This window comes from Arvicola amphibius, chromosome 1 (assembly GCF_903992535.2).
Source record: "Arvicola amphibius chromosome 1, mArvAmp1.2, whole genome shotgun sequence".
Taxonomy (NCBI): domain Eukaryota; kingdom Metazoa; phylum Chordata; class Mammalia; order Rodentia; family Cricetidae; genus Arvicola; species Arvicola amphibius.
Genome location: NC_052047.1, coordinates 184,129,849 through 184,145,600, shown reverse-complemented (window position 1 = coordinate 184,145,600; position 15,752 = coordinate 184,129,849). Strand labels below are relative to the sequence as shown.

Sequence of the window (15,752 nt, the reverse complement as noted above, 5' to 3'; positions counted from 1 at the left end):
TGCAGAGTGAATATATCTGTGTGTTAGTCCACTTGCCCGGAAATTTCCCAGATTCCAACCTGAGGATCAAGGACTCCCTCAAACATCCCGCTCCGGTAGGTGGGGGATAGGATTGGGCTTCCGCTCCTGGCAGAGGCGGTACCCTGAGGAGTGCGACCAATGAGTGAGCGCAGGGCTGTGTCTCGGCGTGAGAGCTTCCTGCACCCACGATCGCAGCTGTCTGAAGTTAGCATCCCGGTGCTAGCAAGCGGAATAAATCACTGTTTCCCCGGATCAGAGCCCTGGGAGCTAGACTTCCAGAGGCGGATTGCACCCTCCTGCCCCAGTCGTCCCCCTGGTGGAGGCCAGTTTCCTCTCTGCACGAGAGTGGAAGTGGGGATAGACATGAAGTTGGGTCGACTTGTGAGTGGCGATAGCCACCGTGACTTCCTCACTTCTCCCATTGCAATTTCCCCGGTGAACCATTCGCTTAGCGCCAGGAGACAATCGTGGGCATGTACACAGCCCAAAGGACCAAGTTATCCCCCTCTCAAAGAAAAGTCACCCGTCGGCCCACCGCAAAGAGGATAAGGAGAAAAAGAGGGGAGGGGAGAGCGAGGTGCTAGTGGCAGAGGGAACAGCAGATTGCGCCGAGCCAATGGAAAAGGCTGGACGAGGTGGCACCAAATTCTCTTTGGCCAATGACAAGACAGTCTTCGCAGGAGGCGCATTAGCATTTGCCCCGAGGCAGGGGGTTGGAGCAGCCCGGTGTAGGTGCCTTCAGCATCCCGGTGCCACGGACGTCTACTCCGGAATCCACTTGGCTTTCTTTCTCCTTCTTAGTCCCTCCCTCTCTCACCTCCACGCCTGGCTTCCTTGGCTTGCTAGCCCCGCGCTCTTTGCCCTTTGCTGGCAGCGAATATAAGGGGTCTGAGGAAATACTAAACACGGTCATCCCATCGCCTGCTCTTCCCTTTAAATTCCCAACCCGGGGAGATCTGCGCACATCCAGGTTCGACTGAACACCCATCCCGCGGGCCAGGAGCGGAGGTTTCTGAGCGCAGCTCGGCCACCAGCGGGCTCCGGAACCAAAGTCCACGCTCGGTCTCAGTGCTGGGCAAGTGAGGCCAGCAGCCGACAGCCACGATGCCGGCCCACATGCTCCAAGAGGTGAGCTTGCAGAAGCGGCCCCCGCCCCGCGCGTCGGCCACGCGGACCGGGCTTCTAGGTGACTGGGTCCGCGGAGGGGGAAAGTTGAGAATTCTCCGGGCTACTTGGCTTTCTCGAATTCTAGTGCAACCAGTCGTTTGAGAGGTGGATTGTAATTCGGGCAGTTGAGTCTCAACTTTTCGTGTCTTAAGCTTTAAAGTAAAGAAAAGCCAGTAGTGCCGATACTTGTATGTTCACACGGGGTTCCCTTTGTGTATTACTAGGGGTACGAATGTTCCACTCTTATTTCCTACTGGTCCTTCACTTTGAGGTTTTGCTCTCCTACCCTCAACAAATCTGTACAGTTTCTTAAAACTTCTGTTCCATCTCGCCCTCATGCAACCTTGGCTCTGGGGCAGGGTCTGTGCCTTTGCTGTACCTTTTGCTGCAATAGTGTGAGGAAAGTGGTACACCCCCCACCCAGTCCTCCGCAGATCTGCTCCCCTGACGGCACTTTTCCTAGCAGATCTCTGGCTCCTACTCGACCAGCACCACCATCACAGCGCCTCCCTCCGGAAGCCTGCAGAATGAACGAGAGAAGCAGAAGCCTGTACCTGTGTACCTGGAAGAAGATATCCGTGACATCCGTCCTGAGATGAAGGAAGACATATTCGACCCCACCTACCAGGATGAGGAGGGGCCCCCGCCCAAGATGGAGTTAGTCTGGAGAAACATCATCCTTATGGCTCTGCTGCACTTGGGGGCCCTGTATGGGATCACACTGATTCCCTCCTGCAAGGTCTACACCTGCCTCTTCGGTGAGCAGCTCCCCTTGTCTTGGGCCAGTACCTTAGGTTTCTCTTTGCTCTTTAATGAGGTAACCCCTGGCCCAAGGCAGTGGCCCTTCTGTCTAGATTACCTGGCCTTTTCTCTGGTTCCTGGTAGCAAAGCCTTGTGGGACCAGGAGTCCCTTAACATGAATTCTGGGTCCCTTGCAAGGTGGTTTGGAGGGGTCTACCTGAGGCAGAGAAACAACTTTCTCTGAACAAGCTTGTCTGTGTGAGTCACTTGCTTGGTGGCTTATCCCAGCCCCACATGACTCAGGAGAAACGCACCCTACCTGGGAGGCATGGGAATTAGGGCTAGACCTGGGGCCTTGTGGGCTACTGGTTCACCAGAGCAGGGAGCAGAACCTGGGGAGACTACGCTGGAGAGGTCCTTAAAAAGAAAGGCGAAAAAAAAAAGGTGTTTATTGTGACCTCAACTGCTAACCAGACCAAGTTGGTAGGCTTCTACAACACCTAAGCTTACAGGTGTGTGGCTCAGCTGCTCCCGGTCATTCTCCGGGGAACAGCACATACCAATCAACAGGATATTTAAAGAATGGAATGAGATTCCTGTTCATCCCATTCCCTCACCTATCTTGCACCAGCTCTGTTGACCCCTCCACGGCAGAAACTAGGATCTTCATCAGTCCCAGCCCTAATTCAGCCCCTCAGGGATTCCCTGGGTGTAGGCTGATGGCAAGGCTGTCTCTCGGATGCCTGTGCACTTTACTTACATGGGTTTTCATTTATGAAAACCTGAGTCAGGAAGGGGGAGCAGGGCAGTGAGGCAGAGTTCCTCTCTGGAAGGCACAGGCAGGTTCTCTGGAGCAGTATCAGGTGTAGATCCTTTGTGGCAGCTGGCTCAGTGGGTAAGGGTGTGAAGGGGATGGTTAGCCAGGTGTTGGCTCCCACTGCCCTGGGCCCCTTAGGTCCTCTGAGCTCTTAGATCTGGTCTTGGAAGCTTTGTCTTAGAAGTTCTCTAGATGCCCTAGATCTGAGAGGATCCACTTTCTTCGAACTGCACTTTTTCCAAGTATCAGGTAGGGCAGCAATGTCTTGCCAGGATTGAGAAAGTCGTGTTCCTTGGGTTAGCTGTGCCACTTCCTGGCCTTTCTCTTGAGGCAGGTATCTGCAGAGCTCTTCAAACTCTACAAGATGACACAGTTCTGAAGGGATCTCTGATCACACTCAGGGCCAAAGAGGCTGCTTCTCCCTCCCCCCGTTTTTTGGGGGAGTGAGGGAACAGAGCCTTATTGTTGCCCTGGCTGGCCTTGGGCCTTGAACTTACAGAGATCATCCTGCCTCTGCCTCACAAATGCTGAGATTAAAGGCATATACCTCTTCACCCAACTCCAGCCCACCCCAAGATGGGAGCCCTGGAACTTGCTCTATAGACCAGGCTGGTCTCAAACTGAGAGAACTGCCTGCCTCTGCCTCCCAAGTGTGAAAGGCGTACACCACCGTGATATGGCTCCAGTTGTCTTAAGACAACTCTTGAACTGTCCCCCCCCCCTCTGCCACTCCCTGCCCCTGGTGGACACAATAGTCCCATAGGGGATGGGGAAGGAATCTAAGTGCCTTGAGCCATCTCCCTGGATGGTCCCAAACTGAGAGGTTTGGGTAGAATATGTTTCAGGGTGCCTGCTGGGTTCTTGTCCCAATTCCCTTGTTTAGATGGTATCATATGTGGTCTAGACTGTGCCTGGGCCATCTACAGCACTAGACTAACATGGATGCTTCCTTGGCGCAAAATTGAGGGCTTCCGTGTTGCTGCAAACCTTTTCTTTCCTCCTGTTGATTGCTAGTGGTTCTCCGGGGCTCTCTGATACAGTGTGGTCAGACCAGATTGCCACATGACCGTGAGCAGTAAGCATCTGGTGCCACCATCCCAACTCTGAGAAAATGCAGCTAGAACCTTACTTAGGACAGACACTGACTATGGCTTGCAAGTGTTTTGTAAGAGGAAAATGGGGCTGTGCAGGAAGCTGCTTAGGAAATTGCTATCTCTGCTACAGAAGGCCACGGGACTGTTTGTCCAGTGTGTAATCTTTCCCCACTGCAACTAAGGTTGATGGTCTCTGAGGATCATTGTTGCTGCTTCCTAGGACAAAATCTACCAAGGACTCTGCCCCAGCATTCCAGCGCTGGCCAGAGGAGAGCTGGGGACATACAGTATCTACTTCCCCATTGGAGATCAAATTTAGTGCCTTCTGAGCCTGCAGGCCTAGAAGGTGATGAAGCATAAAAATGTTCTGACATCGGGCTCTTATTTTACTAACTTATTTTACTGACCCTGCTTATACCTAACCTCTCTTGGGATTTTATTTCCTCAATTATAAAGTATAGGGCTTTTGTGGTGTTTTTGTTTTGTTTGTTTTCGAGACAGGGTTTCTCTGTGTAGCCTTGGTGTTCTGGAACTCTGTAGACCAGGCTGGGTTCGAACTCAGAGATCTGGTGTGTTGGGTTTAAAGGTATGTACCACCACACCCAGGTAAAGTACAGTATTAGTGACACGCACTCTATTCAAAGTGAATATGAGAATCTTGGTCACTGGAAAAGTTTAGGACACTGCAAACATGACTTTTCAGGGCTTTTCTTTCCTTTTTTTTTTTTTTTTTTTTTTTTTTTTTTTTTTTTTTTTTCTGAGACAGGGTTTCTCCGTGTAGCTTTGAAGCCTGTCCTGGAACTGGCTGGCCACGAACTCACCTGTCTCTGCTGGGATTAAAGGTGTGCGCCACCACTGCCCAACCAGAGCTGTCTTATGTGGCCTCCTTCCCATTCAAATGTGACTGTATCAGCTGTGCCACTTGAATGTCCCCTACAACTTCAGGCTTCTCTAACTGGCCAGTGTTGAGAGTGGTGTAGCTGCTGTTTTCACAACACTTCTGTTTATGATCCTGAGCTCTGCTGGAAGTTCGCAGCTCTGCCCATTCAAGCGGCAGAAGCTACTAGGCCTCAGAGAGCAAGGGATTTTTAGGGTTCACTGGCAAACAGATCCTTAGCCAAAGCCCAAAGACAAACACTGGCATTGGGGAAGCCTCCTTGACTATTTCCACCGTTGAAATTTGCTTGTTAGTGATATCCCCACTGACTTGTCTTGCAGCGATTCTGGGCTATTACGTCAGTGGCTTGGGTATCACGGCCGGGGCTCATCGTCTGTGGAGTCACCGAACTTACAAGGCTCGGCTGCCGCTGAGGCTCTTCCTCATCCTGGCCAACACCATGGCTTTCCAGGTAAGAAGTGGGTGATGTTGCTGTGTCTCCACCCCAAGGATGATCTGGGGGAGCAGTGGGGAGCAGCATCTAGAGAATTCTTAGGACCCCCAGTGATTACCCTTTTTGGTTTCTGGGGTTTTACAGGTTCAAGTGCTCAGGTTATTGGGAGGATAGGTGGGAGGCAAATAGGAAAGGCTGTCCAGGCTAGGTCCCTTTTGATTTCAGGGCCACTGTGGTATTACACAGTGTATTTATTGTAGGCTGTCTGCCTAAAGGGCCATGCTCCATGGTTCATACACTGGCCATGGTTTCCTACTCCTACTGGAAAGTCAGCTGTGCTTTGCTGTGCCTGTCTTGAAATGTGACCACAATGGGACTGATGGCAATATGTCACAGAATTGGAAACTCTATATAGTGCTGGCTGTGCTGGGCACTGCTAAGCACTTGCCATCCCTTAACCCATTAAGTCTTTATGGGCATATCGGTGGATATTATTGTTATCACACTGATTTTTGTTTTTTGAGATAGGATCTCACAATGTAACCATGGCTGGCCTGGAACTCACGGTGTAGACCAGGCTGGCCTCTGCCTTCCCTGTACTGGGATTAAAGCTGTGCACCACCACTCCTGGCCAAGCATTGCACTTTAGAGATGAGGAACTGAGTCTCTCATCATCTCTAGATGGAAGGTTGGCTGACCAACCTTGTTCTAGCAGAGGCTGCTGGGTTGGCTAGGTCAGGTACTGAAGTTGGTTTATAATAGATGAGGGGGGTTGGGGGAGAAACAGTGGGCACAGGATGACTTGTGGTGTGAGGCTTACAAGAGAGAAACAAGGAACCAAGTTAGTCCCATATAATGACACCATGTGACGTGTTTCTCACACGTCCAAGACGAACTCTGAGGTGCTAGGGAAATGTGCCCATGCTTGTTAGTTTCATGCCGGCCTTATAACGAGGTTAGGTGGGCTGTCACTTGTGAAAGCATCAGGGAGGTGTGCCCTGCATCTTTTCCCCAGAGTGACTCCCTGGGATCCAAGGCTACCTGCCTGATCTCTGCCCCCATGTTCCCACATTCCTTTCTTCCAGGGCTGCAGTGTTCTCTGTGAGTGCTGGGACCTTTCTTCTTCCCCACGCACAACCCTCACTGTGCTCTGGAACTTTGCAAAATAAGCTTCAGGGGCAAGTGTACAAAAGAGCAGCCACTCCCCCCCCCCCCCCCCAGGTTTCCTTTGGAGATAGTCTTATGGGTTTTGCGAGTTGAACTAGGGATCCTGGGCCTTTGAAGATAACTGAGCACTGGATTCCTCCAGGAGGGCTTTTCTTCTCAGTACTGGGGTCCTCATTCCTGTCCCCCTTCAGAATGATGTGTATGAATGGTCCCGAGATCACCGCGCCCACCACAAGTTCACAGAAACACACGCTGACCCTCACAATTCCCGGCGCGGCTTTTTCTTCTCTCACGTGGGCTGGCTGCTCGTGCGCAAACACCCGGCTGTCAAAGAGAAGGGCAGTAAACTGGACATGTCTGACCTAAAAGCCGAGAAGCTGGTCATGTTCCAGAGGAGGTGAGTGAGGTGGGGTTTGGGGATGGAGCTGGAAGAGCATAGGACCTGGGGACTCCACCTTTTTCCTCTTAGGACTTATAAAATAATAACTGGGTGATTTACTGGGTTGATAAGTTCAAAATCATTTACATCTCGAATTCAGCGTCCAGCAGGCTCACAGCCATAATTTATTGCTCTGTTTCTGCCTGAGCCATCTTAACAAAACCAAGAACCATAGCGTCAGTGCTAGTCGGGTACATGAGTGTTTGCCTTCAGGGAATTTTCAGCCTATTTGGGGTTGAAGGAAGGAATCATCACATAAGGCAGAATAATACTATGTTTACCATGAGTAGGTACAAGGAGGAAATACAGCTCAGTGGATATACAATGGAGGGACCCCTTGGCATCCATTGACAGTACAATAGAATGCCGAAGCATTTCCTGAAATAAAGCCCTCCTCTGTGAAGCATGGGACAGGAATGGGATTAATATAATTCAGCCTGCTTGGGGGAACCATGTAAACAGTCTTTGGCAGCATGGGGCACAGTCAGATGGGCTTTGGAGAAGCAACTTTCAAGACAGGTGAAAATAATCACGGATCCAGGGAGGTGATAGGCAGGGTCACAAGTTAGACAGCAGGGAGGTCTTGAGCCAGGGAAGTGGTGACCAGAATGGAAAGGAACCAGACAGAAGTGCTAGGTACAACTGCCCAGGGCAGTCGGTTCCCTGGGAGGTCAGTGGCCTGATTTATAGGCAGTGGAGAATGGGACAGAGACCTGGCGGGGAGAGCAGAGCAAAGACCTACAGGGTGATCGCAGGAAGTGAATGCGTAACACGTGCCGTAAGCTGCCAGAGACCACAACAGGCAAGGAAAAGGAGCTCACAGGCTGATGGACAACAGCCTGGGCAGCGGAACTGACTGATGAGGTCGTGATTTGACTCTGATCAGTTTGACCAGCATGAGCTTGTGCTCCCATGAAAAGGGTAATGGATTTGTAGTCAGGAAAAGATGTGAAAGGAGACACACTCGACCCAGTAAGATGAACGTGGAATAGCGGCACATCCTCGGGAAACAGAAAAACACTGCACTCGAGATTTTATGCCACTTCTTCATGCTGATCACCTGTTCCGTCCTCAGGCATAAGATGACACAACCCTGCCTAATTAGAAAGGACAGTTTGTGTAGGTGTGGGAGTCCTCTCTCCATAGACTCAGTGTTTGATCTCTCCATATAGGTACTACATACCCGGCCTCCTATTGATGTGTTTTATCCTGCCCACACTGGTGCCCTGGTATTACTGGGGTGAAACTTTTGTAAACAGCTTATACGTCTGCGCTTTTTTGCGCTATGCCGTGGTGCTCAATGCCACCTGGCTGGTGAACAGTGCTGCCCACCTCTATGGCTATCGCCCCTACGACAAGAACATTGAACCTCGAGAGAATATCCTGGTTTCCCTAGGAGCCGTGGGTAAGTCACTAATCCTCAGCATGACCATATATCTAGGGACCTGCTATTTGGGGTATTTATCTAGGAGCCAGGAGAACCAGAATGACCTGTTTTATGAGTACTGTGTAGTTCGGTTTTTCCACTATAAAACTGGGGGTTGGGGAGGAGTATCTGGAAACTCTTGAGAGCTGGGCAAGCAACAGCTCTTAATGTAAAGTGGAAAGGGCAAGAAGTAATTCTGCTTTTGCTTATAGGTTGTAAAACAGTTTCTAAATGCTTCCTATAATGAGCCTCTGGGTTTTCCTCCTCTTGTCCCCTGGCAAGTCTGTGGCTCTTCGTAGCCTAGGATTTGCAAGAAGAGCACATAGTCACCAGGGCAGTCCATTGTCTAGTGATTCTTATGTAATTTTGCCTTGTCCAGTGTAAAGGAGTTGGGATTTAGGCCAGTAATCTTCAAGATGCCGCACTTGTACTTATCCCCCCGCTGCGGACCTGGCATCGTCATGTAGCCATGCCAGCCGCATGGCAGACTCTTAGCTTTCCCCACCGTCCCTCCCTCCTTGTTCTTTTTCTCCCAGCCGTTCCATACTGATGGAGCAGTGTTCTGTGAAAAGTGTCTCACGGGTGATCTGATGTTGGCTGTTCCTGGAAGCTTCCCTCTCTGATTCCAGTGCTGACTGTAGTTCTGGCACTGCCCTTGCCCTGCTCTCCCAGTGACTGACGCCTTAGCTAGTTTCCCCTGTGAGGATCCAGTACCCTCTTCTCGTCATCTGTTGACAGCCGGAGACCACGCTGTTCCCACTCAGTGGGACCTGTAACATTATTCAAGCTTTCCCCTTGGTTCTTGCTGGAGTCTCTGTATCTCTGTCCACCTCTCAGGCATCTCCTACAATTTTGTATGCTGCTACTTTGACCACTTTTAAAACGAATCCTATGCTATCCAAATCTGATGCTTCCTTAGGAAAGAATAAGCTGAACTGGGTCACATGTGTCCTGTATTGCTCTACAGTGAGGCTTCCTTGTGACCATCAGTTCCAAATGGCTGCCAGCATCTCTTTTGTTGGGCTGATATCCACTGCTCCAAGTTCATTCTCATCTTACCCGTTGCTCTCCGCTCTGATGCTCCTATCACTCTCATCCTCATCTTGAATTACTCCCCTCAGGTCACATGCTGGTCATTCTCTGGAACATTGCTGCTATCTCTCCCTGCTCCGGTGGCTACTCCTTGATCTCTTTTTCTCTCCCTTGTCACTCCGGGTGTCTGATTTCATGTTGAATGTCAAGGCGTGGACTCCTGGGAAGTACTCACTTGGAACATCCTTGGGAAAGCATATAAAAACTAGCGATCTTAAAAAAAAAAAATCTTGAAATTGTATTTTTTTGTGGGGGGGGTGGCTTGCCTGCGTGTATGGCTGTGCACCTTGTGCGTGCAGTGCCTGATGTGGCCAGAAGAGGGCATTTGGATCTTCTGGGTTCTATATTGTTGGAATCCATTCAGAAAGAAGAGTCCTGCCAAGAGATGGTAAACACATCACCCTCTGCAGAAGCCCTCCAGATCCCAGATTTTGTTTTCCTTTTATCAAAGTGTTTGTTTTCTCAGCACATCCCTGACTCAAGAGTCAGCAACCTACTGTGAGCCACTGTCTGGTGGTGGGGGGTTGGGAGGAGGGGGTCTCTTATCACTGACTAGGCATTTTTACCCTCTTGGCAGCAGCTGCCCCTCCTGTTAGAATACACCGTATCCTTACAGAGATCAGCAGTGTGTGTGGAAGGTGTGCTATCTGCTTAGCTTTGGGAGAATGTGGCTGAGAGTCCCCTTTGCCTCCTCTTTTTCCTTCTCTAACACATGGACTTATGGACAGACCCTATGAGTTCTTGGGCCTGTATCTCTTGGTGTTCTGATGCTTTCCATCATAAAATCTGTTCCCTTAGACCCAGCTTCTCTCTTAACTTCTTATGATAAAAACTTGATTTGACAAAGGCTCCCAGACAGATATGTGTGAACAAAGACTCTCAGCCGCTTTCCTGAGATTCCTCTGAGGGCATCTGTTCACTTTAGAATACAAGACTGTGGGCTCATCTGTTCACTCAACAGTGAGCTTCTCCAAGGTTTGAGGTACCCGATTACCTTGTTAGAGATGTGCTCAGAGCAGGAAGCAGTAGTCACTGAGCCCCCTAACTGCTCCCCGTGCTTCTCTTCCAGGTGAGGGCTTCCACAACTACCACCACACCTTCCCCTACGACTACTCTACCAGTGAGTACAGCTGGTTCTTCAACATCACGACATTCTTCATCGACTGCATGGCTGCCCTGGGCCTGGCTTACGACCGGAAGAAAGTATCTAAGGCCGCTGTCTTGGCCAGGATTAAAAGAACTGGAGATGGGAGCCATAAGAGTAGCTGAGTTTGGGGCTCTTGAGTTCCTGTTCCCAAAGTTATCTGGGCAGAGATTTAATATTCTGTTGATTAACTCCAGGATAATGCTACCAGACTGCTAATGATGCATTTAACCTATTCCAGTACAGTATTCTTTTAAAATGAAAAAGCTTTGATCATGTTTTGAGGTAAAACACATTTTAATTAGCTAGGATTAACCATGCCTCAACATAGATACTTCTAAACACAGACATGATAAATGCATATACAATTTTACACATCAATCTTAAGTAATAACAATATATTTGAACATTCTATACACAGAGTATTAAAAGCCAGCAAACATGCTGTTCTGATGCTGAGGTCATGAACACAGGGTTCAGTCCCTGTTTGCATTGCATCTTGCTTGGTTTCTTTTCTCTCTGTCTACCTCCCAGGCACTCAGCTGGCCAGCCACTGGTCTGTGTCCACCTTCCAAAGCCTAGGCGATTTTTCTGGTGTCCGAAATACTACTTCTTCTTCCTAGATACTTCTCTCCTTGTTCTGGGCTTTGAGATTGCTTCAAACTAGAAATATAACAAAACCTTCCTGGAACTTCCCTATCTGCTGAGGAGCTTCATTACAGGCTTTGATAGATGGAATGGGAAATTTTTCTTGATTTGATATATAGAAAGTAGCTCATCTGGAGCCAAGAGTTAGCATATATAGTGTGGCTCATAAGTAAGGCTGGGAGAAAGGTAGGAAAGGGTAACCATACTCATTGGCCTCCTTAGCAAAGATGCCAGGCCCCTCTCTATAGCATGGCCTCCTTTTAGTCCATGCTCTGAACCACAGAGCTTGGTGTGGCTGAAATAATTAAATCAGTTTAAGAGAGTGAGTGGGGTTGCGTGGTCTGTGTGTGAGGGGGATGCAGCTAGCCTTTAGCAACATGAAGATCCTTCACAGGAAAAGTCTTCGTGGGAAATGTGTCTGTCTAGAACGGATAACTAAATAGCTGGTAAGCGTTCTAAGGATATGGTATAAGACTATGGATATAAACAAAATCTTCGTTTGGAACATGAAAATATTTCACTTGGAAAATTGAAGGACAAGAGGAGTTGTCTGGGTTGCCAGTTTCTTTCCTGGCTGAACAGGAACTGGAGAGGTTGGGGTACAGCATCTGTAGGTAGCTGCTGAGGGGGAGATTCCTAAGTGAGCCCTTGGAGAACACACTGCCAGGGATCTGTAGTTGGTGCCATCCATCACTCTGATTTCCCCCTTGAATTGAGTAGAGATAGGCTTCTCATGGGGTTGAACCTTCCTTGCATTCTTTGCTTTGTGGCCATCCAGCCTACAGTGAGCTGCCTGGGAGGCTCTTACCTTGCCCTGATTTCTGCTGCCAGTTCTCTGTTCTTTCGCATTTTCCTCTTTCCCTGGACAGGCGACAAGTTGCCTGAGTGTATTCTGAACGGGGCTTGCTGTCCTGGCACCTTCCTCTCCCACAGATGCAATGCTCATGGGCACAGAACAGGTGTGTCCCTTGAGTGAGCAGAGCCAGGTGCTGCTTCTCTGTGGCCTCCAGATCCTCTCTACCTCTATCCCTATGTGCCTCTGCCACAGTGATTTTGGAAAAGCTTGGTAGGCTCTTGAATAACATGGTTCAGAGATTTGCTGGTTTGTGAGTTAACAGCTCGGCCAAGTGCTTGTTGTCTCAGTGGAGCAACTGCTGAATGAGATGGTCGATGGTTGTTTTCTGTGTGAGTCGGGGTAGACAGTGTGTTTTCTCCTCCTTGCATTCTCTGCAAGGTGGTTCTGGTTGGTGAATGTAGGCAGATGGTGGTACAGTGCTTGTGGGAGGATGTGGTTCCCCATTTTATCCCTGAAAAAACACCAGAAGCATAGGCAATTGCCCAGGGCCTCACTTCAGAAAGAGGTCCTGCTTCCTGAAGCCAGGGTGTATTGCAAAGCTTCCACTGAAGTGTGGTAACGAGGGTGCTATGAACTAACGAACATCCCTATCACACAGCTCAGGGCAGACAATGGTACAGAAAAGTCTAGAAGAAAGTATTACATCAGCATTTTGGAACCATCAACCTCTCCTGCCCTGTAGCCCAATCTAGAAGCCTGACTTTGGTCTTAGGACTGGCTGTGGATGGTATCAAACACTCCGTTCACTTGGGATCAGATCAGAGCCTTTCTTCCTGTGTTGATCGAACACAGACTTTGAGTTGTTTGTTGAAAGAGAAAATCTTGTAGAAGATCACTGTAGATCTGCTGACCTATATCTCTCTGACCTAACCCTCTGGAAAGGCCTTTGGGTCGTTTTCCTTTCCCGGGTCATCAGATCCTTGATTTATAAAAAACAACAACAACCTTCTTTCTCTTATTCCACAGATCTGATTCAGGCCATATTGCAGCACAGGGCTGCACCGGGACCTCAGGCTGAGGCCCCAGGTAGGATGTGATGGAAGGTTTAGGGAAGGGACACTTTTTCAGATCCTCTCAGGTGGATTTCTGACAGTTCCCACATAATGTGCTAACAGCTTTGGGTGCCTTACCTCCTTCCTACTCTTCATTGCATGTGAGCCCAGCCTCACTCCCTCCCTTAGCCCTGAGACCCTGAAGGTAGAGCAGGTGTAACAAGAGGCTGGCTGGCAGATTGTGGCTGCAGTGATTGGCAGAAATCTTTTACAGGCTTCATTTGGAAAATTTTTCCGGGAGCTGTTTCTAGTGGATGCTCAAATCTGGTATGAAGTGGACGTAACTTGGCTGTATTTGATTGTACTGGCGTCCTCGTTACTGTTATCAAACAAGTGATAATGGCAGTGGTGCTCAGGGGAGTTTTCTCCTTGGGTTGCTAGGCTCTGGGTGTGTTCTCTGAAAGTGAGTTGGCGTAAAAGGTTTGTAAAGTGAAGTCTGCTGGTGGCATAATCCAAGGCCTCTCCTAGTCTACTTTATAACAAATCTACCCCAGAGATAAGGTCTTTAATGTCTTCCAAACCTCCCTTGCTAATAAGCTCCTGATGGCGTCACTTCCCAGTCATGGTGAAGTAAGTGCCTAGCACATCCACTCTGGAGGACACGCTGACACTAGCCTTCTGAGCAAGTCCTTGGGCTACTAATACTCACCTACCTCAAGGGGCAGTTTTGAGGTGACTAGAGCTTTTTTTTCTTAATTAAATATTTGATGCTCCTCAGCAGAGATTCTCATACAGACTTCTACAGGAGTGGTGCACACCATGAGCGTCACACATCCATATGTTCTAGATAGCATAGTTCACATCACTCTTCCCAGAGATTGACACCACTCAGCGGGGAAGTGGGATATGAGCAGTCCCAGAGAAGGAGTGCCTACTCACTGCCATGAAAACAGTGCAGGAAACCTTTTCCATGCCTGAAGAAGATTTTTCTCCTTTTTACCGGCAATAGTTATTTGTGACCCAAGCATAATTTTGGATGATTTTCATTAATATAAACTCTTGAGTCTAATTGTACTAATTGAGATTGTAGTTGTTCCTAATAAAAGTGAATCTGGCTGTAATGTCTGGGAGCTTTTTGGCTGGGATAGTCATGATATCTATTTCTTGCACACCGTGCTAGAGATGGAACCCAGGGATCTCTGCATGTTGGGCAAGCATTCTACAAATGAGGCACATCCACAGCCTCTGTTTTGAAATTGTGTATTTGACAGAGTCTCACTATGTAGCCTTTGCTGGCCTTGAAAGTCCCAGAAATCTGCCTCCCTTTGCTAGAATTCTAGAAAGGATTGAAATCAAGATAAAAATTTAGAAATTACAAGGATTGAGTCATACCCCAGTAACCACCTGCCCTTCCTAAGGGTAACTAGAGGGTAAACTCTTGCAGCAGGAAACCAAGAGTCTACTGGCATTGAGTCAAACACAGCATCAGCTGACAACCATCCCAGGGCCATGCCAGGTCTCTGTGTGTCACACGACCACATGGACAACACAGCTTCAGGAAAAGCTGTTACTTCTCAGCACTGAGAAGTCCTGCTCATCTTTCTTCCTGGAATGTCCTGCCTCCAGGGAACAGAAGGCTGAGAATGCTGACTGGCAACTTAAGGAAAGCAAACAGCCCAGAGAGGAACTCGCTCTGTAGACCAGGCTGGCCTCAAACTCGTGGAAATCCACCTGCTTCTGTCTCCTGAGTACTGGGATATATGTATATAAAATGTTCTGTCTGCAGAGAGTGCATGCCAGAAGCGGGCATGGATGGTGTGGTTGCTGGGAATTGAACTCAGGAGCTCCAGAAGAGTAGTCAGTGTTCTTAACTGCTGAGCCCACTTCAATCCCCAGAATAGCTTTTCAGTTGTTCTAGAATAGCAGTTCTCCACCTGTGGGGGACAAAAGCCCTTTCATGGGGGTTGCCTCAGACAATCAGAAAACACAGATATTTACTCTGATTCATAACAGTAGCAAAACTACAGTTATGAAGTAGCAACAAAATTATTTTATGACTGGAAGACAGCACAGCATGAGGAACTGTATTAAAGGGTCGAGCAGGGGGCTGGAGAGATGGCTCAGTGGTTAAGGGCATTGCCTGCTCTTCCAAAGGTCCTGAGTTCAATTCCTGGCAACCACATGGTGGCTCACAACCATCTGTAATGAGGTCTGGTGCCCTCTTCTGGCCTACAGACATACACACAGGCAGAATATTGTATACATAATAAATAAATAAATGAATAAATATTAAAAAAATAAAGGGTCGAGCATCACCAAGGCCAAGAACTACTGCTCAGGATTGGCTCCCATGCACTGGCATTAAATCAACAGTGTGCCCTCCCAGTGTTTGTCTCTCACTCCCTCCTATTCTGCACCTCGCTGCCCTACCTCTGGTTTAGCGCTCCTGCGTGCTTCCCATAGGAAGCACAGTGTTTGTTTCACAGAGGACTGTTTTCTTACTTTAGTAAAGTCTCCAAAGAGAAAGGGTGAGACCTTCCACCTGCAAGAATCTAAGGAGAGAGTGAGTTCTCCTTTGAGGGTAGAAACTCAGTGGGAGTCCCCACAGGGCAAGCAGTGGATACTGCTTGAGGCATATGGAAAGGGACGAGAAGACCACATGTCTTGATCAGACATAAAGACTTAGCCAAAAAGTGGCTTAAAATAGTGGAGAAACGAAAAGTGAATATACAGATCTAAGGTAGAGAACTCTATACACTACATGCACATCTATAGAGAACTCTATACACTACATGCACATCTATAGAGAACTCTATA

At 48.7% G+C, this 15,752-nt stretch overlaps 1 protein-coding gene across 2 annotated transcripts; it reads left to right on the top strand.

Moving 5' to 3' along the window:
- Positions 1-724: 724 nt before the first annotated feature.
- On the top strand, positions 725-14,056 carry LOC119811829 (acyl-CoA desaturase 1). 2 transcript variants are annotated; one of them, XM_038325935.1, is made up of 6 exons: positions 725-1,149; positions 1,652-1,946; positions 5,059-5,189; positions 6,530-6,735; positions 7,950-8,182; positions 10,365-14,056. In XM_038325935.1, the coding sequence occupies exons 1-6, from the start codon at positions 1,126-1,128 to the stop codon at positions 10,562-10,564; spliced, it is 1,089 nt and encodes a 362-aa protein (XP_038181863.1). In that variant the 5' UTR covers positions 725-1,125; the 3' UTR covers positions 10,565-14,056. The 2 variants fall into 2 exon arrangements, with proteins under 2 accessions (XP_038181863.1, XP_038181872.1); XM_038325944.1 differs by having other exon boundaries at positions 726-1,149; positions 1,655-1,946.
- The last annotated feature ends 1,696 nt before the right edge of the window (positions 14,057-15,752 follow it).

Bases quoted from the DNA above. Each gene is read 5' to 3' on its own strand.
- LOC119811829 (XM_038325935.1), top strand. From the start codon at position 1,126: ATGCCGGCCCACATGCTCCAAGAG. The intron at 6,736-7,949 runs GTGAGTGAGGTG...CTCTCCATATAG, and splicing joins CTGGTCATGTTCCAGAGGAG to GTACTACATACCCGGCCTCC. The intron at 8,183-10,364 runs GTAAGTCACTAA...CTTCTCTTCCAG, and splicing joins GGTTTCCCTAGGAGCCGTGG to GTGAGGGCTTCCACAACTAC.